This window comes from Sturnus vulgaris, chromosome 9, assembly GCF_052056855.1.
Source record: "Sturnus vulgaris isolate bStuVul1 chromosome 9, bStuVul1.hap1, whole genome shotgun sequence".
NCBI lineage: Eukaryota > Metazoa > Chordata > Aves > Passeriformes > Sturnidae > Sturnus > Sturnus vulgaris.
In genome coordinates this window covers 24,717,345-24,738,711 of record NC_142251.1, presented here as the reverse complement: position 1 = coordinate 24,738,711, position 21,367 = coordinate 24,717,345, and the positions used below count along the sequence as shown (strand labels likewise).

General features: G+C 45.5%; 1 protein-coding gene across 2 annotated transcripts; it reads left to right on the top strand.

Moving 5' to 3' along the window:
- Nucleotides 1-4,141: 4,141 nt before the first annotated feature.
- IVNS1ABP (influenza virus NS1A binding protein) lies at nt 4,142-20,684 on the top strand. 2 transcript variants are annotated; one of them, XM_014886745.2, is made up of 15 exons: nt 4,142-4,309; nt 9,811-10,042; nt 11,239-11,365; nt 11,668-11,837; nt 11,924-11,999; nt 12,727-12,900; nt 13,262-13,387; nt 14,764-14,871; nt 16,916-17,042; nt 17,579-17,803; nt 17,881-18,002; nt 18,171-18,297; nt 18,383-18,514; nt 18,657-18,830; nt 19,261-20,684. In XM_014886745.2, the coding sequence occupies exons 3-15, from the start codon at nt 11,255-11,257 to the stop codon at nt 19,512-19,514; spliced, it is 1,926 nt and encodes a 641-aa protein (XP_014742231.1). In that variant the 5' UTR covers nt 4,142-4,309; nt 9,811-10,042; nt 11,239-11,254; the 3' UTR covers nt 19,515-20,684. The 2 variants fall into 2 exon arrangements, with proteins under 2 accessions (XP_014742231.1, XP_014742232.1); XM_014886746.2 differs by lacking the exon at nt 4,142-4,309 and adding an exon at nt 9,098-9,365.
- Nucleotides 20,685-21,367: the final 683 nt, after the last annotated feature.

The window sequence follows — 21,367 nt, the reverse complement described above, 5'->3', positions numbered from 1 at the left end:
GTCCTAAGGAACCAATAACAAAATTTCAAGTTATATAGGAAAGCCACAAACTAGAGAATTTTTGAAAGGCTTATTCCTGATCAGGAGCTCTTGAACTTACATGCAAAGTGAAAAGGATCAGACTTTAGTCCAGTGTCCTTAAAATCATAGAATTCCAGAATGGTTTGGGTTGGAAGGGACCTTAAACCTCATCTTCTTCCACCCCTGCCATGGACAGGGACATCTTGCACTAGCCCATGCACAAGCCCTGTCCAACCTGGCCTTGGACGCTTCCTGGGATGGGGCATTCACAAAATTTGGAATCAGATCTGGATATCAACTTTGGATTTGTTTGCTCCAAGAATGATGACAGGACAGGTACTGCTTTGTGAACACACCCATACTTCTGAACTGATATTACATCTGGGTTAAATACTGTCCCAGGCCAAGGAAAAATAACTTGTAATATAAATAAAGGTAGTATCTCCATGCCCAGAATGGATCAGCTGACAGTTGCCTGGGGAGAATTGTCTTGAAAGATTTATAAAAGCTGTAATTTTTCTAAAATTGTAACTGTTTTCTCTGTGCAATATATATCTGCAGCTGGGAGTTCACATGAGTCTTCATCCCAAAAGCCGTGCCTTTGAGATGGAAAGATTGATCCTTCAAGGACAGGTAGTCAGAAGAAGGGTTTTTTATGGCCTTAACTAGTGGCTCTATCACAATCCTCTGAACGTTTCCTATGGACTTCATCCAGTTGAATTAATTAAGGAGAGTTCTGTTTGCGTAATGGAAATGAGACAAGACATAATTTATAGCCTTGGTGTCACAGACAGTCTCTGGCTTTCTGTCCAACACAAATCAAGAATGGTGACTGTGGTGGAAGAATTATGTCTCCTGAAACGAAGGAGGGAAGTTGTTTACATTGTTCGAGAAAGATGAGCAGAGATTTGATAGAGAACCTGTCATTAAAATGTCAGGCTATGGCTATTAAACCTGTGTCTTTTAATACTCCTTCATAGTGTTTATAAATGTCCTACATTCTTTGCTCCTATGTAAAGAATTTATCCAAGACTATCACTGCTTTGCCACTGGGAAGGAAAGGAGATGAACTGCCCTGCTCAGAGTAGCTCTTATCAGCCAGCCAGATGGCAAATGATGTGCCAGAATGTACAGGGAAGAGTCCAGCATGGACCATTAATCCCAACCCAGCCCAAACACCATTAAAATGTCACTGCTAAGGACTCTGAGAGCCAAGGCACTGACAAAATGTGCTCTATACAAGCACTACTGCAACTGGAATGAATGATCAAAAACCCTTCCAAAGTGCAGGAAGCAAAAGATATGGAATGAGTAGATTGGTGTAAGTGATAATTACACAAACCACAAGCAAATTTCAATTTTAAATATATATATGATAAAGGTTATTGAACTAAATTGTATTCAGTTTCATAAAGCACTCCGTTCATTCATAAAAACAATTTTCTATTTAAAACAAGAGCAGGGACTGGATTCTCTGGCTGGTGGTGCTGCACTGCACTGAGCTGTGCTAATCTGCATCCACAGAGAAACACTACAATACTCTGAATTTAAAAACATTTTGTAGAGCATTTTATGAAGAAAAAGAAAAAAAAAGGCCTTATTCCCACTTCTAGGAGTGACATATTTTTTCTATACTTCCTCCATTTTCAGTGCAGCAATCCAAGCCCCATATTTTGCTCTAACCAAACACAGTATTTTCTCCTCTCAGGTGGTTTTAATGACAAAGCTCTTACAGGAAGCAGAGTTTGATGTTATAACATTAAGCTTTCGCAATACCCAGAGACAGCAGATCTTTGGATGGACATGGTGGAGACCAGCAGAAGAGCCACATCAGGGACTCCTACAAACACCTGACTTAAGGGGAACACACCATTTGGATGACAAGAGGGTTTCCAGGCATTAGACTGTATTTTCTAAGGCAGGAGACAACAGATATGCAGAGCATCCAGAGCCTTCAAAAGCATAACAATTAGTTCTGGTTCAGCTCACAGTAACTCAATTACTTGGTATCAACTCAATCTACCAGGCCCTTTCCATAACGTGTTCTTCTTTACAAATTAATTAAGATTTAGTACAAGTTGCATTGGGAAGGGTTGCAAAGTTTCCAGCCATTTGAAATAAAGGCTTTTGCATGTCATAGAAGTACTTTCCATCATCATAGGATCTCATCCAGAGTAAGGGTGTTTTAATGTTTAAAATAGTTTCATGTTGATTGCACAGCAAGGAGCGGAGGAAAAACAAACCCTTTTTTTACAAGTAGGAGTGAGTTTGGGTGATCAGAACACAATTGGGCCAAGGAGAGCTGAGCTCCTGGCCTAGCCCTGCTCTGCAAAGTCCCAAAAGTATTCCCCTATCACCGGGGTCCATGGGAAAACAACTGGGAACACTCATCTACAGCTGTAGGGAAGCTGCTGCTCCTGCTCTCTGATGTCACATGTGGTGGCTGACAATGAAAATTCACGGTGATTCATAAAGGCATCTCCATCCCTAAGAAAACTGGAAGAGCAGCTTGCGTAATCTTGAGATTTACTTAATTAAGTCACTTCCCAGCACCGTTCTATTTGATCATCATTCCTTTACCTCCCTCTCCCTCCCACAGCTTTGCCTTTGATTAACACAGCCCTGATAACAAACTTCATTCAAAAAGAAAGCAGAGAGTGGGAAGGCAGCCCTGAGGTGTGGCTGGTGATTTAAAAACTGAAAAGAGGCAGTAAGAATGTTTCAGAGAGGTGGGAAGCTGGGATTGTCCTTTGCTGCAGGCAAGGTGAGAAGCTGGAGAGGGCCTCAGCTGCAGCTGAGATACATGTGCAGGTGAGGAATATACCTACAGCTTAATGCCTCGGCCTGCTTCTGATGAGACAAGACAATTATTTTCAGTATTTTAAAGCAGTTTCTGCTTGAAACCTCCGAACGGCCTAACTACAGTATTTTGAGACATGCTTCTCCACTGAAGTTCTTTAAGAGTGTTGGAGAAATGGGTAAATTTTATATAACAAAATATCACGTACACTGCACAGCTGAGACACTGAAGGTGTATCTAACGTAATCGACAGGTTTCCTATTTCCTGACTAAGGCGGCCTCTGAATCCAGAGGAAGGACACAGGGAAGTTGCACGGGGAAGTGTACAATGCCTTCCAGGTGACCTTGGCTCTTTGAATCAGGAAGCAAACATGGATCTTCAGACTTCACCCAGTCCATGGATTATTTATGATGATCTTGCAGCAGCTCTCCGGCCCAACCATGAATCAGGAGCTTGCATGCAAACACATAACGAACAGACACAACTTCAGATACCCGTCGTTTATCAGCAGGGATGTTTAAAAATTAATTACCCTGGAAAGACAGAATTTATCCTGAAGAGCGTGTGGCTATATTTCTCATCCAGCTGGGAAAATGCTGTTCCCAGAGGGATTCCAGGGTGATGGGGTGAGGTGGAATGGAGCTTTTGCGGCCTCACACAGAGGGCAAGCTGCCACGGGGAGTTTCCAACGTTAAACACGGTACTTTTTGGTCAAACAGACATGATGCCTTGAACTACAGCCCAGATTGATGAGGAGTTATGGCTGAGGGGCTATTACGGCTGCGGGAGCCTTGTGGCTGAGAGGAAGCCGTGGCTGAGGGCGTCAAACAGGTGAAGGAGAGTCGCGGCTGAGCGGGTGTCATGGCTGAGGAGGAACAGTGCCCGAGGGCGACCTGTAGCTGAGGGGCTGACATGGCTAAGGGAGCGTCACGGCAAGGCGGATCTCATGGCTCAGAGGGTGTCGTGGCTGAGGAGAACACGCAGCGCCAGGACTGAAAAACAAAGGCTACTGCACTCGTGGCTGTACGCTCCGATTAACGCTCGCTGCCGCAGCCGGTACCGGCCCGAACGAGCACAGCGCTTCCGCTCCGACCTCCGCCTCAGCCCCCACGGGCGCGGCGCCTCTTCCCGCCGGCCCCGAGGCGGAGGGGCCGCGGAGGGCGGGGCGGCCGGACTCGTTTCGCCGCCGAGAGGAGCAGATCGCGGCCGCCCCAGCACCGCCTCCTCCCCTCCCCGCTCTCCTCCCGCCTCGCGGAGGCGGAGGGCCCGAGGTGAAGCGTTGTGCGTGTGTCCGCAGCTCCCGTGGCCGCGCTTCCGCGCTCCGCTCCCCGCTCCCGCCGCCTTCACTCGGCAGCGCCGCGCTCTCCGCTCCCTCTGTTTCTCCGCTGCCCCTTCCCAGCCAGCCGGGGCTGCGCCTGCGAGTCTTCTTCCCCCGCATTCTGGAGGCTCCCAATATGTTCAGCACCGTCCGCGCTCAGAGGCACCAGGTACGGCCGGGCAGGGGCCGTGCGGCCGCGCTTTGTTCGGCGCTGGGGAGCGGGTGGAGGAGGCGGCGGCCTGGACGGGCGCTCCGCGCTCGGGGAACCGGAGCTCCTGCGGCTCCGCGGCGCTTTGTTGCTTGTTCGGGGCCCGTTTTCTTGGGCCGCGGAGTTGCCCGCATGGCCTGAAGGGCGTGAGGCCGCTCCCTCCGTGCCGGGGGAACGGGCGGGCCCCGGCGGCCGGCAGATGCGGTGTAGCCCCCGGCCGGGAATTCCCGGGTTCCCCGTGCGTTCCGATGTGGTGCCAAGGTCAGACGCTGCCTCTCCAAGCGCCACGCTGCAGCCGCGGGGTGGCATCTTCCTAAACCCGTACCATGGAGGGGGGGCGGTGAAAGAATCGCGGGAATCCTGGACTTTGAAGGAAATAGCCTCTCGGGGATGGGCAACGTGTGCGGATAGCTGGGTGCCAATATCATGACCCTCCCTGTCATCTATACCAGTTCTAGGAGGTGGGAGATAATAAAGCAAAATCAGTGGCTGTCAGCCCACGTTAGTGCTTCTGGGGAAAGCTGATGAGGGCGAATGACCAGAGCGGTTTGGTTTTGGTATTTTAGGATTTTTTTTTTTTTTTGGGGGGGTGGTTGGGGAGGTGTATGGTGTTCTCTGCGTGCGGTGTTTTCTGCCTGAATGCAACAATTTCCAAAGCTTTTTTAGAATTTTCAGAGGCTCTTCAAGGTAGAAAATGCCTTTGCGTTGGCACTTTTGCTGTTCCTTCATCCGGCATTCCCACAGACAATAAAAGCCTGAATTGACTATAATTTCATGCAGGGTAGAAAAATATTGACAGTGAGAAGCGAAGCATCTGAGTTATTTCCTAAGGAGATGGGTGGTGATAGACTAATGGAAATACAGTCTTATGTCACTCCTTATTTGTGTGGTTTGTGAAGAGAGGACTTTTGTTTTTTGCAGTGATGGGTGTGTAGACATCACATTTATTCTCTTCTGTCAGCAAGCTAGAAAGTAAGAAAGCAAGCAGGATGTGGTGCTTTGATGGTGAGATTGGTTTAATTTTAGAAAGCAGATTTTGTAGCCACAAGCCTGATTCCTGGAGCACAGGATGCAACAGTCAGGGAATACTTTCCAGTTAGGAAGATGTGTTAGCTGCTGTAATTAAGTCTAATTTTGTTTTCATCAGCTTGAGTTCTTAAGGAGCAGGAGATGGTATAAAAGGCAAAAACTGCCCAGGATGGGGGTGGAAGGCAAGGCGGACATACAAACAAAAATCACTGATTTGGTTGTGTGACAGATGTTTGGAGAACTGTGGGAAGTGCTTGTTAGTAGAAAAAAATGAACCCGGGGGTAAGGAAAGGGGAGGAAAGAGCTCTGATTTTAGTAGAGTGAATGTGAGGCAGAAGGTTGAAAAAGAGATGTATGTAGATAAAGACCGTGATGACAACAGCAAAAGTATAAAGTAGGAAAGGCAGAACCTTTCTCACGGTATAAAGTGAGAAAAGGGAACTAATGACCAGAGCTAGGGCTTAGAAGCGTGGGAGGCCAGTCCTGAAGGCCTGTGCTGAATGGGCAGCCAGAGTGTTACAGCTGAGGGTTGTCACTGGAACAGCAGTAACATTCAAGCAGGAAGCCTGCTGCATATAAATTTTTAAAGTCTGCATGCATAAATGTGTTTGGAAGAGCTCTCTGGGTTTGCTCTCTGTAGAGGGCAGTCCAAGCATTGCATCTTCCGGGGCTGCACGTAAGAGATTTTGGAAAATGTCCACAGTACTCTGTCCTTCCTCTTCAGTTCCTAACCAGTGATAGCAAATACTCTATCTTCCTTCTTTCTCTCTGTCCTCTTGGCATGGGAGCAAGACTGAGGTTGATGTGTAGTGAAATAGAACAATTTTGTTTACAAGTCATAGTTATCAGTGAGACTAAATCCTTAGTGGAAAGCAACTGAAAAGTGAATAAGCACAATAAAATAGTTGTAAATTCTGAGTCTTACTTTAGATTACTGGTATAAAGAGGTTGAGCCTCTTTAGTGGTGTAAAGTATGTCGATAAATGTCTTGGTCTTTGGTGTTTTGCCCAAATGCAGACTCGGACATGAAAGGATGATGTGTTCTTACCGTAAATAAATGCTAATGTATGAAAAAATGTTTTGAGGACATTTGGTTTTATCTTCTGATTCAGATAATGGACTGTGAGCAGTCGTAGGTGTGACCTACATTTCTTCTGAGCTGGGCTGTCACAAGCCAGAAAGCTCTGACTTTTTGTTTCACATGTGTCAATCAAATGTCTGTCATTATATCAGCAAGTACTGACTTTAAATCAAAAGATTATCAAGTACCTCCCCCAAAGGAATGCTTTACCTGTGAGTTGAAGAAGTAATACCTTAATTTGACTAAAACGTTTGTGCAGAATTGGCACAGCAAATACTGCACATGGAAAATGGGCAGTATTAAAGATGAGAAGTAAAATTTGTTAGGTCATGGGCAAGGTGACTTCTGCCTCTGGGGCTTGTTGTCTTGATGGTCACCTGAGACCGCAGCTCCTGCCAGAGGCTCAGCGGGGGAGAGGCCTAGGGCAGCACTGAGGATCACTGTGTATCAGTATCATTGCTGTATAGGTGAGTTTTCTTAAATGTGCCTTTAAATGGGCATACAGTGAAATAGAGGAGGGAATCTCCCTTCTGGAAGTCAGGATGTGCAGCTGGTTTATCTCTGAGTGTGTTATGAGTTGTGATTCGCTCATGGTCCAGTGGTACATGTACCTGGCAAAGGAAAATCTCAGTCTATGCACGACATGAGGTGTTCAGGAAACGCACTTACTACAACAAGGTTGTGTTTAAAATCGAGCAGCTGGGCAGACATTTGAGTCCTGACATTCCTGTGCCTGGGAACAGCCAGGGTGTTGGAACACACCATGTGGGTGTTCCGTGACTTCAGGCCTGCCTGAGCCCAGTGTGATCAGCTCTTGATCCAAGGGAGTCTCCAGCCCCAACACCAGTACCAGTCCTTACTGTTAAAACTACAACAAAAATCCAGAGTTTACGGATTGATCTTTATTTTTTTGCATCATTTTAAAATAAGTGCTGGGAATAGCTGCTCTCAGGTAGGAATTTTCTTCAGTGGAATGTGTTGTTCCTGTTCTGGGATGGTAATTCTGTAGCTTTAATGTGTTTAAAGAAGTGCGTTTGGATGGAGCTTGAACAGTCATGGTGTCAGGGGCCCAGGCTTTACCTGGCTGACAGACATCTGGGGACATCTCACTTGGCTTAAAAAAATTCAAAATTATGAAAAAGTCAGAGTTCTTGATGTGCTGAGCTAAAAGGGAATATAACAAGGAGGGGAAGGTACTGACAAAGTGATTTCGATTTTTAAAAATAATTTAAAGGGAAGAGTTTGTTTGCAGTACCTGTGTATAACCTTTAATGCAGAACAGGCAGCATTCTTGACTTTGCAGTGAATTTTGGCTGATAGTTTGGATTGTGTTCTAGCAGTAGTACTCTAAACCAAAATATGGGAAGTTGTGAATCTTCTTGTTCTATTTAATGCTGCTTTGAGTAATAATATTCGCCATGACACACACAACAGCATTGAAACCTTGTGACAGTAATTAAGATATTTAAATTCCAAGATGTTCAAATTCCTAGATACTCAGATTGGACAATACCATTAGGGACACAAATGCGTTTGTCTGCATGGGATTGGTGTCTCTCACAAAGAAGGCCTTTAACAGACAAATCTTCCATTTCAATCCAGAACTATTTTGGATGACCTTCTTACGTCTTCAAGGTCCCAAGCAAGTACGTGTGGCAGAGTTAGAACACTGGAAATAAAACTGATGTGTTACAGCAGAATGTGACGAGACATGTCCAGAGATGTAAACTGAGCGAGGCTGATTGTTGGATTTAGTTAGAATAGTTTGACTAGCTGTCTTGTGACTTGAAATATTTTGGTTGTGGTTAACCTTTGGGGAAGGTTCTGTTTTGAGAAGTTTGCTTGCTTTAAAAATCGCAGTGATTATGCCAGTTGTACCAACGGAGGAAGTGTTGACTGCCAAATGTCTAATTAAACAATATTTGTTATATAGAGCTTGGTGTCAGCTTCTTAACTTGCCTGTAGTATTACAGAAAGAATAGACCTTAATTTATTATTGTTTAATCTCACCTATATGTGAGATGTGTTCTCCCAGCAAAGCAGACTGGCATTGCAGTGTGTTGAAGGAAGTTGTGTCCCGGGGTTCCTGGCGGACGCTGCCGTGCTCGGGAGCAGGTGTGCCCTTCTCCGGGCTGTGTGACTGTGCCTGCTCCAGCAGCCAAGCTCAGCGACAGTTTGCTGTGCTGCCTGGAGTGTTCTGTGTGCCCGGCTGTGGGAATGGAGGCAGTGTCCCGTGGAGCTGGTACGCGGTGGGATAATGCCCCCTGCCGCTCCCGGGAATCCCTGCTGGGCTGCCCGGGCACCCGGCAGGTACAGCTCCTGCCAAAGTCACCGCTGGGCTGAGTGCTGCCCATGCACCACGGTCACAAGGCTCTGTTCCTTGCAATGGAGAGGCGCTTTTTGTTTTTGACAAGGAGAAATGAACTGCGTCTATTTTTAGGAAACCCGGTTCCCAATGTGGCATTTATTCTGTAGATACAAATATAGTATTGGAACTGAAATGATTGATGTTTTCCTGGGGTGGCAACAGGGTCATGGAAAGTTCCAGAGTGAGTGTTTGTTGCCTGTTCCCTCCCTGCTGCTGCTGCTCCTCCTCTTCTCCCCTCCCCAAAAAATCCTGGCATAAAGAGCCCACCAGCATGTGAATTCCCAGCACAGCCACTCCAGTCTGCTCTGCCAGTGCAGAGCTCATCCAGAACCCAACAGATTCCCAGCTTGGCAGAGAGACTTTTTACCAAAGAAAGCTGTCATACAGATAGTGATTCCAGACTTTATAAATCTTTCTGGAACTAGCAGAGACTGGAGAGATGCCCAGTCATTTCAGACATGTCCTTAATCCATCTTCAGACAAATTTAGGCATTCGGTAGAAGAAGGCTATAAGTAGATGAGCACAAGAAGAGCCGAAGGTAGGAGACTTGTGGATTGGGTACTTTTAGAAAATGGAGTAATTTCTATTGTGTTGTGTTTGAGTTACCTACTTGTGGAAACAATAATGATAATAGGATGTCAGAGTTGGTAAGGGATTGGCTAAAAATGGGATTCAACTCTTCTAACTTTTTCTCTAAGCACTAATTTAGCCCTTTTCTTGTCTCCAGGGGTATAATGATGGTGTGGTTGATCTCACATTAGGCATGAAGACATGCTGGTGTCAATATGGAATTGTTCAGGCTGCTTGCTTTTTGTGGGGAAAAATAATACAAAAAAACCCCCAAAACAAACAAAAAAAAACCAAACCCAAACTTGTTTGTGAAGAAAAACGTGTTTGTTTGGGTCAGGACCGTGAATGGAGTTTTATGTGAAATACATGGCAGTGCTATCTGTCGTCTTTACATGATAACTTCTTTATTGCAGGTTATGATGCATGATTATCACAGAAGAAATTCATGTCTATAGCTCATAAGGACTATATTACATCATCTTCAAGCCTGATAGTTTTGGAATCCATATTGCAGCTGCAAAGACACGTCTGCTTTTGCATTTCCACAAACATCTTCCGTGTCAGGAGATCCTGAAACTCAAGTGCTCTGTTCTATCACAGTGATACCATTGGGCTATTCTAAATTTATAGTCATATATTTGCTTGGTAAGTTGTACCATTAATTGTATATTCAGTAGTTAATACTTCTGTTGTATGTAAATCTAAAATCTTGGTGGGTTTTTTTTTAATAAAACACAACAAATGGATGTTTGTAAGTAAAATTATTGTTGCCAGTTTAGGGTTAGATACTCGCAGTAGTAAGTGAATTTAAAATTGATAGATTGACACTGGAAGTATTTTGTGGGAGCCTTGGTATTTTTATTACTGATTTTTGCAATCCACTTTCTGTGGTTCAGAGTTTTCTTATTTAGTCTGATCTTCAGAATTTTCTTAAACTTGAGATCGAAATGTACATTGTTTCTGGTAACATTAATAGAATCCCATATATACTCTAAGATTTTTAAGGTAACTGTACTTCTATGTATGTTTGCAGCTCAAACTTACAAATCTGATTTTTTTTAAAATTGCTATTTCAAATTCATTAGGTTACCTGAGGGTAATAGTTTAGTATTCTTAATTAGCTTCTTATTCGGAAAGTGATTAACTAAAAAAGAATCAATTAAAGGAGCTATAGAATAGCTTCCACATAAAAAAATTAGAGTTTCCTGAAGTTATTTTTCCAGTTTTGGACTCTCCCTGAGGTGGTATCTTTGTATATGGCTGAGATCTTCAGAGGAAGCTGTTCTAGCTTTGAGATGACTTAAAATACATGATTGTTGTTCAGAATTTATTAAATTCTGTCTCTTTTGTTGCTCATAATGTTCTTTCATGACTGCCAGCTGCTCTAACATACTGAGTCATTACTCATTAAATTAAACAAAAAATGTTTCTCTATCTATTCTATTTCACAAGCTACTTTAAATTCTCAGTTCTTATTTTTCAGTGTAGCTGGATTTCATGTCTGCAAAAAATGCAGCTGGACCAGGATGGTAGGGAGCGGAAAGTGATGATGAATATGTTAGCTGGGGATGGATCTACCAAAAGAGATCTTTAGGGAGGGGAATCCGTGTAATCCAGTGGCTCCCAGATTGCTCCCACAGAGCTGGCATAGATTCAGTCTGTGGTTTTGAACCCAGTACCTGCTGAAGTGATGTGGATGCATTAAAAGTTGTGGCCTCAATCCCTGAAAATTATTAATCCATTAATGCCCCCTGCATGTTTGTATGCAAACAGTGTGTTGCTAGTGCTGCTGTACTGAAGCAAAATGCTGCATGTGTAACCTTTGCCCATTGCACGTGCAGCCAGACCAACGCCAAAATGATTCCCAACGGGTATTTGATGTTTGAGGATGAGAACTTCATCGAGTCGTCTGTTGCCAAACTCAATGCCTTACGAAAGAGCGGCCAGTTCTGCGACGTCCGCCTCCAGGTACCCGGGCCTGGGGGGCTCTGGGGGTTACACCATGTGGAGCTGTTCCCTCACTCACTGGGAGATGTGTGATTTTAGAAGCCCATTTTTCTGAAAAATGCATACTAAAAAAAAAAAAACAAAAACAAATAGGGTGTACTTTGAGGGAAGTGATGTTAACTTTCAGCTTGAGACTGTTGATTTGAAAAATTGATTTGAACTGTGGCGCTCACCTGAGTAAGCCTTCAGAATGTGAAAATACAAAGGTAATTACAAAAAATCCTCACCAGCACATGGGCTTCTTGTTTGTGTTTGTCATAAAGGTATGTGGACACGAGATGCTGGCGCACCGAGCCGTGCTGGCATGCTGCAGTCCCTACCTGTTTGAAATCTTCAACACTGACAGCGACTGTCATGGGGTTTCCCATGTGAAATTCGATGATCTCAACCCAGAAGCTGTTGAAGTTCTGTTGAATTATGCCTATACTGCTCAGTAAGTAGTTCTCACGGTAACTAGAGAGAGGATAGACTTCAATTTGAAGAATCAGAATAATAGAGGTAAATTTCTCTGTTTAATAGGTTAAAAGCTGATAAAGAGCTGGTGAAAGATGTATACTCTGCAGCAAAGAAGTTGAAGATGGAGAGGGTTAAGCAGGTATGGTTCTCAGCTCTTCTGGAAGTCCGTTCTGCCTTCCCAGGCTGAAAGCATTGCACGTTTTGGTGTTAGTGAGCCAAAACCTGATGCTTCTGTGGAAGAAGTGCTCAGCATAAAGCTGCTGTAGATGTTCCTTAGAACTGTATTAATTTGGTGCCAGCTGGATGTGTTGCTTCCAGTTGAGCTGTCTTGGTGCCAGGGTGTTCCCTGAAGTTACGTTTTGTATTTGTGCACCTGTGTAAGAAAACCAGCTTTGGATCTTGGCTGGTTCCTTACCTTCAGATCTGTGGCAGCAGCGCTGGGCTTGGTTGTGTTGAGAGCGTGAATAAACCTGTAAGTCTGTCAGAAAAAGAATAACTCACACCTGAATATAAATTTGGTACTGTTTGACTTTGGAAATACTCTTAGCCGCAGATAGGGGTATCCTTTACAAGGGAATTGGGATTATTAGCTCACTTGACTGGGAAGTAGTTTTGAAGAGGTGTTCAGTAGAAAAGTGGGGTCAGTGTGGATGTCCGTAGCTTCCAGATGTGTCTGACTTTTTAATTTAAGATGTGCATGTTCCTGTGGAAGGCAGCATTCCCTTTACAGCACTGGCATGGGGATGACAGCAGAGTCACTACACTGCAGTTAGAAAACAGCTGCTGCTGCTGTATGTTGGGATAGATAATTTAAATGTTTAAAAACTGTCTGCTTGTACACTAAGCTGCAGCTCTTTCGTTGCCAGGTTTGTGGTGACTATTTGCTCTCCAAGATGGATGTGCAGAGCTGCATCTCGTACCGGAACTTTGCCAGCTGCATGGGAGACTCTCGGTTGTTGAACAAGATTGATGGCTACATTCAGGAACACCTTGTAGAGATTTCAGAACAGGAGGAGTTTCTCAAGCTCCCACGGTTAAAGGTTAGCTTAAGTTTGTATCCTTCTGGTACAGGATTTCCAAGAAGCAACCTGAGGAGCAACTAGGATTTCGTTCCCTTTTGGGGGCAGGAAAGCTTGGTGTACTGACTGCTGTCAACAGTGTGACAATTCTGAATCTGTGTCCTCTTCTTACTGCTGTGGACCTTAACTGTAGGGAATATGTGCTGTCACCTTTTCCAGGTGTAAAAGGTGATTGTATTTAAATGTGCTTCCTAGTTCCATAGGCCGAAAGCTCCTTGTGCTGTTTTCTGGTTGCATGGTAGAGTTATGCTTACTCTGTAAAGTACAGCATGCTACAGGGTAATTCCTGGAGAGTACATAACCTTTTCTCTTCTCCCTCAAGCTTGAAATAATGCTGGAAGACAATGTTGGCCTACCCAGCAATGGCAAATTGTACACAAAGGTAATCAACTGGGTACAGCGCAGCATCTGGGAGAACGGAGGCAGCCTGGAAGATCTAATGGAAGAGGTTAGTCTTTAAGAAAATGGGATTTTGTGATTAAATATTTAAAAAACCCAAAAAAGCCAATATGAAGGATGACCCCTATTTTTTTTTCTTTTTTTTTTTTCCGTTCACTTTTTTAACTATGACCCTGAAGAATTTAAATTTTGCTGTAGGTACCCCTAAGCTGAGAAACTGGGGGGGTGTTCAGGTGAGCTGAATGCACTGTTCAGTCTGGTCTTCACTTTCCTTTTTGCTCCCTGTTGCTGTATAGTAGCCTCAGAGTGGCCTGTATCTGCTTTAGTTTGGGGAGGTGGTACTGAGACTTGCCATAGATTGGTGATGTTTTCCTTTGCAGGTTTTGCTTGTAAATGCACAGTAGGTAAAAGCTTCTAATGGTTGTTCCTCCCCGTTGGTTTATCTCCCCATAGGTTTATTAACAAAACTAGGATACCAAGGCTGAAGAACCAAGAAGAGCCTCAAGTGTATTGACACGTACAGAAGCAGCAGTCCTGCCCCAGTGCTCCTAAGAAAATCCGCTGTGGGCAGAGAACGATCATGATGATTTAATGGTGTTTACTTACTCCTTTACAGGATGCATTATTTTAAAACTTGTGTGTTGTTAAATGGCTTTTCTCATGAATACTAATGGTAGATGTAGCCTGGGCAGTGTTTAATGGCAAAATTAGTGGGGAGATAAAATTTTTAATTGGCTCCAGCAAACGCACTTTACCAAATCATGTGAAATTCTTCGAAATTTTCCAAGTCTGCTTTTACAAGCACGAAAGATCCCCAGAAACACTTGTCTAGGCAAAAGTCCATGTTGATGCTGTCGTATAATCTCAAGTGTGTATTTCCTCTTGGAGAAACTCAATTTAAAGCTTTGATCATGTTGAAATTAAGATGCATTTCATTGAAACAGCTGCATCTGATTTCAGTGGTGGACAACAGTTTCTTCCAGAGCTTAAATTTATGTTGTCTTCCCTCATTCCCATATCTTTCTTTTAGAATCCACTGTTGGCTTCTCTTGGCCTTTTTTGATGGAGATAAATATGTGTATTTTTTATAGCAGAAAGCTTGTGTGCAGGGATAAGGAAAATGCTTGCATGAGACTGTGAATTTGTGTAACTCTGCAAATTAATGTGCCTTTTGCTTGTCTAATGTTTCTGTGCTGGGAAAACAGCAGAAGCCCATGGAAAATGAAGATTTCTCTCAAGCTGAGAAAGTAAGGAACCTTCACCCCCTGTTTGAAGATTGCCACCATGACATCTGCTTCCTTTTAGTTTTGCCACTGTGCGAGCTTGAGATGAGCTGACGAGCAGTGTGGTGTCTGGGGTAATGTGCCTGTAGCTGAGGAGCACAGAGACAGCAGCCACATGGGTGTTCTGTTGTTGTTTTTGCAGGTGCAAACGCTGTACTACTCAGCTGATCACAAGCTGCTTGATGGAAATCTGCTAGATGGACAGGCTGAGGTGTATGGCAGTGATGATGACCACATTCAGTTTGTGCAGGTACAAATTGCAGACAGTCTCAGGTAACCCCAGGTAGACTGGAGCAGTTTACAGCACACCTGAAGTCCCGTGTTCTGCTGGCAGAGAAGGCAGCAGGTGCTGTAGTGGAGAAATGCACCACGAGAAGGTGTCTGACTGGGAGCTGCTGCAGGCCATGATGTGCTCTCAGCTTGTCTGTTTGGCAGGCTGGGCTGACTCTCAGCCTTTGCAAACAGAGTGCTCTAATTCTGACTTCAAAATCAATCCTGGCTCTTAGAAGAAAGAAGAGGCAGACAAGCACTCAGCTGTAGGAAGTCATCTGAGACCTTGTAGTTCCCAGAGACTGTAGAGAAACATGGACTGCTTGGCTTGCAGTGGGGAATGTGTCTGGTAAATTTGGGCCCAGAAAATGTTTCCAGATCCAAGTTCTAATCCTTCAGCTGCCAGCGTCCTCTTCTTTTGTTCAGCTGCACTGGTGGTGTAGCTGCCAAATCTCTCTGAGTGCAGATCACTCCTGTGCTATTTGGGAGGTTTTTGTTGCGGTTTTATTTTTTTTTTATTTCTTACCTGGTGTAATCGTTCTGAACTCCAGAAAACCACATGGCTTAGTACAAATGCAGGCTAAGATAGAAAGAATAAAAAAGGACTAACAGTTGTAGATTATCAGTTGCTTCATACAAATTAATTTGGTTTAAATTTATGATTTTGAAGCAAATACATTGTACTATTTTATAACAGTGAAGCATGTTCATACAAAAAGTTTCCTTCATTAAATTTTTAGCTAACGTGTAAAACACTGCCTATCCCAGAATGTGGATTTTAGAAGTAAAATGAGAGGAGAAGGAAAAGCCAGCTAATTTTCCAGTTTCTTAATTGTTTTTAGAAAGCTTTCACGGGGTTTTCTACCTCTAGATACCACTTGTAATGCTTAGAAGCAGAGAGGTGAACGTTAAGAATGTTCATTTTCAGAAATAAGACCAGTAATTCTCCATGTTTTTCTACAAATCCTTTCTGATAAGAAAAATCACCAACTTCAGACATCCTAAACAGTTGAGAGAACTAACACTAAAAAAACCCTAGATGCCAGTCCTGGAAAAATTGTTACTTTTACATTTTTAAATTACAAAATTTTGTATTTTCTGTTGCTGTCGAGGCAACTTAAGGATAAGAGTGTAAGTGGTTAATTGGATGAAGGTTCAGAAATAACAAAAATGCTCTCTACAAGTGTTCTGGTTGTCTAGGTGAGCTGAGCTTAGCAATCTTGCTCCTTCCTTTCTGTGAGGTTATCTGAGTTAGGTGATGTGTTTCAGAAGTCTTGTGACAGTTTCCATGGAGATCAGGCTCCAGGGAATTGTGCAAGCATCTCAGACTTGGGACTGTGGTCATAAACTCTGCTGCTGAACAGAATAGACAGCACAGTAACTTCCTGTGCTTCAGGAAGAGCCTCAACAACCCCAGCCAACTGTGCTGAAACTGGAAATTTTGAGGTTTTTCTTAATAGAGCAAAATAATATAAGCTACAGTATAAATTTAATTGGAAATTAAAAGAAAGCAGAAATCTCTTGTTAGTGGGAAGTATCAAGGGAGTAAAATCCAAGAAACAGCTAATCTGAGCACAGAGAAGAACTGAGGTGAAATTAGTTTTTCTTCAGGAAATGAAGAGAATAGTTAATTCACTTGCAAACAGCGTTATATAATTAACTCAAGTTCGAGAAGCAGAGCTGGGGAGTGAGACTCCTGTGTGGTAGCCCAGTTCTTTCTTTATATTTGTAAATCCTGCTAGAAATGCACACTTACTTCAGGGATTTGCAGTCCAGCACCAGCAGTATAAAGGTGCAGTCACAGGATAAAGTGAGGTTCCAGGAGAAAAGTGTAGGGTGGTTTTTGCCACTGTTGCTGGGCAGGCAAGATGTTCTGCTGAAAATCTAGGTGTGCTATAAATGCTGCTGTGAGGAGGTGGTTGACGAGTGTGCTCTGGAGTAGCTACACAGTATCTCAGAGAAGCAGAGGTAGAAGGAGCTGTAGTCTCTGGCTAGGTTTCTGTAGCTGCCTTTTGATTTTGCAGAAGAGGCCACCACGTGAGAATGATCACAAGCAGATCAGTAGCAGCTCCTCTGGAAGTCTTTCTCCAAATGCTACTGTTCAGAGTCCTAAACACGAGTGGAAAATCATTGCTTCAGAGAAGACTTCGAGTGAGTAACAGGGGCAGGGGTTGTCTAACAGATGTGTTCTAGTCTCGGGTACCTGCCACCTTCTGCTCTCCGGGGATTTCCTTCACATCTCTGAGGAATGCTGAGGTGTTTTTTCTTACTGATGATAGAAGTCAAGTAATTTGTAGGGTGCTTCTGATGTACGTGGGCCAAACTGGGGTCACATACATCTCAGTTCCTTATCAAATAAATCCACAGTGTGTCACCATTTTCCCAGAAAATCCAAAGGAGACAGGCAGTCCATAGTTAATTAACAGAGTTGTTTGCTCTGTGTGTGCAAGGAGACTCCCCGGCACCTGTTCAAGTTGCTGTCATATGTCCTTTGGGCAGTCTTTTAGTATCTAAAGCATAGTTGTCAATAACGAACACTTCTTCTAACACTTGGAAACAGTAACATTAAAAAACGAAATTTCGGTGCTGCCAAGGGGAGTGGCACAACCAGCAGAGCCCGTTTGGCATCCAGCTCAGCCCCCTTCAGGTGGCACCGTGTTGACAGTGGCGGTGTGCTGTCCCCGCAGGTAACACGTACCTGTGCCTGGCCGTGCTGGACGGGGTGCTGTGCGTGATCTTCCTGCACGGCCGCAACAGCCCCCAGAGCTCCCCCTCGAGCACCCCGCGGCTGCTGAAGAGCCTGAGCTTCGAGCTGCAGCCCAGCGACCTCATCGAGAAGCCCATGTCCCCCATGCAGTATGCGCGCTCGGGGCTGGGCACGGCCGAGCTGCACGGCAAGCTCATCGCTGCGGGTGAGCCAGGGCAGGGCCGCCGGGCTGGGGCTGTGCTGGTGCCTCTGAATGTGGGGCCAGTAACCTCTCGCTTGCAGGGGGCTACAACAGGGAGGAGTGCCTGCGCACTGTGGAGTGCTACGACCCCGAGAAGGACACCTGGACGTTCATCGCACCTATGAGGACGCCGAGGGCCCGGTTCCAGATGGCAGTGCTGATGGTGTGTGGGGTGGGGAGCGAGCCTGTGGGACCCCACCTGGGCTGAGCTGAACAGGGCACACTGAACAGGGTCGCTGTAGAAGTTCTCTCTGTAGTTCTGTGGTTACCTGAGCGCTCACGAGCTGACTGGTGTGCTGAGAGGTGACGGGTGTTGGTTTTTTCCTCTCAGGGGCAGCTGTATGTCGTGGGTGGGTCAAACGGCCACTCGGATGACTTGAGCTGTGGAGAGATGTACGAGCCCGAGATTGATGACTGGACCCCTGTTCCGGAGCTGCGGACCAACCGCTGCAACGCAGGTGAGGGAGGCCTCTGCAGTGCCCAGACTGAGGGTGGAAACTCAGCCAGTTCTTGCTCACTTGCTCTTCTTTCCTGTATCAACAGGAGTGTGTGCCCTGAACGGGAAACTGTACATTGTGGGTGGTTCTGACCCCTATGGCCAGAAGGGACTGAAGAACTGTGACGTGTTTGATCCTGTAACAAAGGCTTGGACGAGCTGTGCTCCCCTTAACATCCGTAAGTTTGTTGAGGAGCTGGGCAGGGATGGGGAGAAAAGGGTAACTGCAGAACAGCACCAAACCAGAAACTACACCAAAGCAAAGCCCCTTTGAGTTGCTGCTGCTGTTGTGGTGGCTGACTGTGCTGCCTTTGGTTGCAGGGAGGCACCAGTCAGCTGTGTGTGAGCTGGGGGGGTACCTGTACATCATCGGCGGGGCCGAGTCGTGGAACTGCCTCAACAGCGTGGAGCGCTACAACCCCGAGAACAACACCTGGACCCTGATGGCACCCATGAACGTGGCACGGCGTGGCGCTGGTGTGGCTGTCCGTGATGGTAGGGCTGGGGCTGCTGCTGCCTCGGGGCCTTTCATGTTTGTTCTGATAGGAGCAGCATACAAAGCTGTGCTCCTTTTTGGGCAGGAAACAGTACAGTAGGAGCCTGGCTAAATGGCCAGTTTTAATTAAAAAGCAAAAATCTCTTGGTCTGTGGGGCATTCTCTCCCCACCTCTTTCTTCTGAAAGTATCACTGTGCAGCTTCTAGAGCTGCACCTGTTTGAATTTGGATTTTGCCCTTACTCCGAATCAAATTCCCATCAGCTGTCACGGGCAGGAGACCCAAAGCACAAGGTCTGTAAGTGCAGACCTTGACCAGGCCAAAGTCTGTGACAACACCTGGAGTCCCTCTGAGCTTTGTCTAGGCTCCTGGTGGGAACACAGGCCGGCTGATGCTGAGCAGTGAGCGTGGCTCCCTTTCCTCACACAGGAAAGCTCTTTGTGGCCGGAGGATTTGATGGCACGCACGCAGTGAACTGTGTGGAGATGTACGACCCTGCCAGGAACGAGTGGAAGATGATGGGCAGCATGACCACGCCCAGGAGCAACGCTGGCATCACCACCGTGGCCAACACCATTTATGCAGTGGGGGGCTTTGATGGCAACGAGTTCTTGAACACGCTTGAGGTCTACAATCCAGAGTCAAACGAGTGGAGCCCCTACACCAAAATTTACAAGTTTTGAGTGAATTAAATTCCCTTTTCAAACTAACAGGCTTAGTGATGTAATTGTGTTTCAGTAGAGGTACACCTGTGAATAGGGGTGGGGAGGGCATAGATGTTGCCAACAGCAACACAGAGCTTTTGCATATTGCATATTAATGTGCTGTATATATTTGTTTTGGAAAAAATATTCAGATGAAGGGTTTTTTTGTGTATTTTAGAACTTTAAAGGTTTTGGTTTTGTTTTAAGATTTTGATGATAATGTAAGAGAAACTAGACCAGGCATATCATTTCAGGAGCTTCCCCCAGGGTTTGTCACTTTGCACATTGGATGACTTCCTGGAGATGTGTTCTTGGGGCAGGAAGGGTAATGTTTGTGGGGGATAATGTTTTTTTCTTTCATCAGGCCTTGGTTTCCTTCAGTAACTGGAACAATCTGTAACAAGAAGCCTTATTTAAATAGATATAATGGCTATTTTTTTTATTAAAAAAAAGCTGACATGCCTCTGCTAATACCTTATCTTTTACAATTGCCTTTTTATAACAGTTTTTATATACTCAGCAGAGTATTTTGTCTGTTGAAATGCAAATGGCAGATAAATGGTTATTGAAACAAAGAGACAGCCTTGGAGTTTCTAGAGCCCCAGTGGGACAGTGGATTGCCCCCGCAGGTGAGCTGCTGCCTCTGCTGCAATAATGTGAGTTAGTCTGCACCACCTTCCTTAGAGTTGCACAGGGTTTCTGGACATGACACACCCAGACTTTCTAGGGTGGGAAAAGGATTCTGGCTCCAAGTATTTTGAAGACAATGCAGAGTGTGCTTTCTGTACAGCAGTTTTGTTACTCTGGGTGAGCTGATCTTTGTACAACAGTTTGGGGAGGGGGGTTCTCATGGGTTTTAAACTCTTGCCAGCTGGCAAAGAAAATGTGTTGTAGTATCTGTCTTAAGTTTATTTTTCTAATATTACCAGCTGGAAGTGTGATAGAACACAAATAACTTGATTTTGTATGTGCTCATAGTCCTGATTTAGTTCACTCTCTCTATTCCTATGGATCAAACGTTGGGGTGGGATGACTTGGTGTCTAATGTGTAGTGCTGCACATCTAACTCTGGGTGCCAAAACTAGCACTGACTGCTTGCTGCTGCTGCAAACACATTAAAGGTACCTTTTGGGAAACCCTTGCACCACAGGCGTGCCCTGACCTGCCTTTGTGTCCTTTTCTTCCACGAGGTGTCCAAAGAGGAGTCTGTGATACTAAAAGTGACATTTCAGATGGGGGTAGGCACAGGAGAGGGGCAGGGGCTGGAGTGTCCCGTGTCCCTCATGCCTGCAGGGGAGAGGCAGGCTTGCTGCTGGAGGCTCTGGGGTCCCAGAGCACCACAACCCCTGGGGAGTGTCCAGGAGCTGTGTACAGAAACCTCTCTGCAGGGCTGGATGGTGCCCCACAGGGCCAGGGGGACAGGCCACACAAACTTGCAGATGCACAACACGGGTGCAAAGCTGCACCTGGAGCTACCCCTTCACCTGGGCAGCTTTAGGGATGCCACACTGGTGCTGGCACTAGGCCAGGTCCTGTGCAGTGGGGCAGGAGCTGGCTGCTCCAGCTTCCCAAGGGAGGAGGAAAACACACCAGGCTCAGGAAATTCCCTGGCTCCCTGCAGGCTGTGAAGCTGGTCCAGCTGAGCAGAGAAAAACCAGAAAGAGAGTGGGGAGCAAAAGACCCTCCCAGCCAGCTGCCCCCAGAGCATGGCCAGTGTATGCTGCAGCTGGGCCAGGGTCGGGACACGACGTGTCCCCATCAGCCCCTTGGAGCCAGTGTCCCCACCCTGTTCCCATGGGCTGGAGAACCCCCATGGAAACAGCCCTGCACAG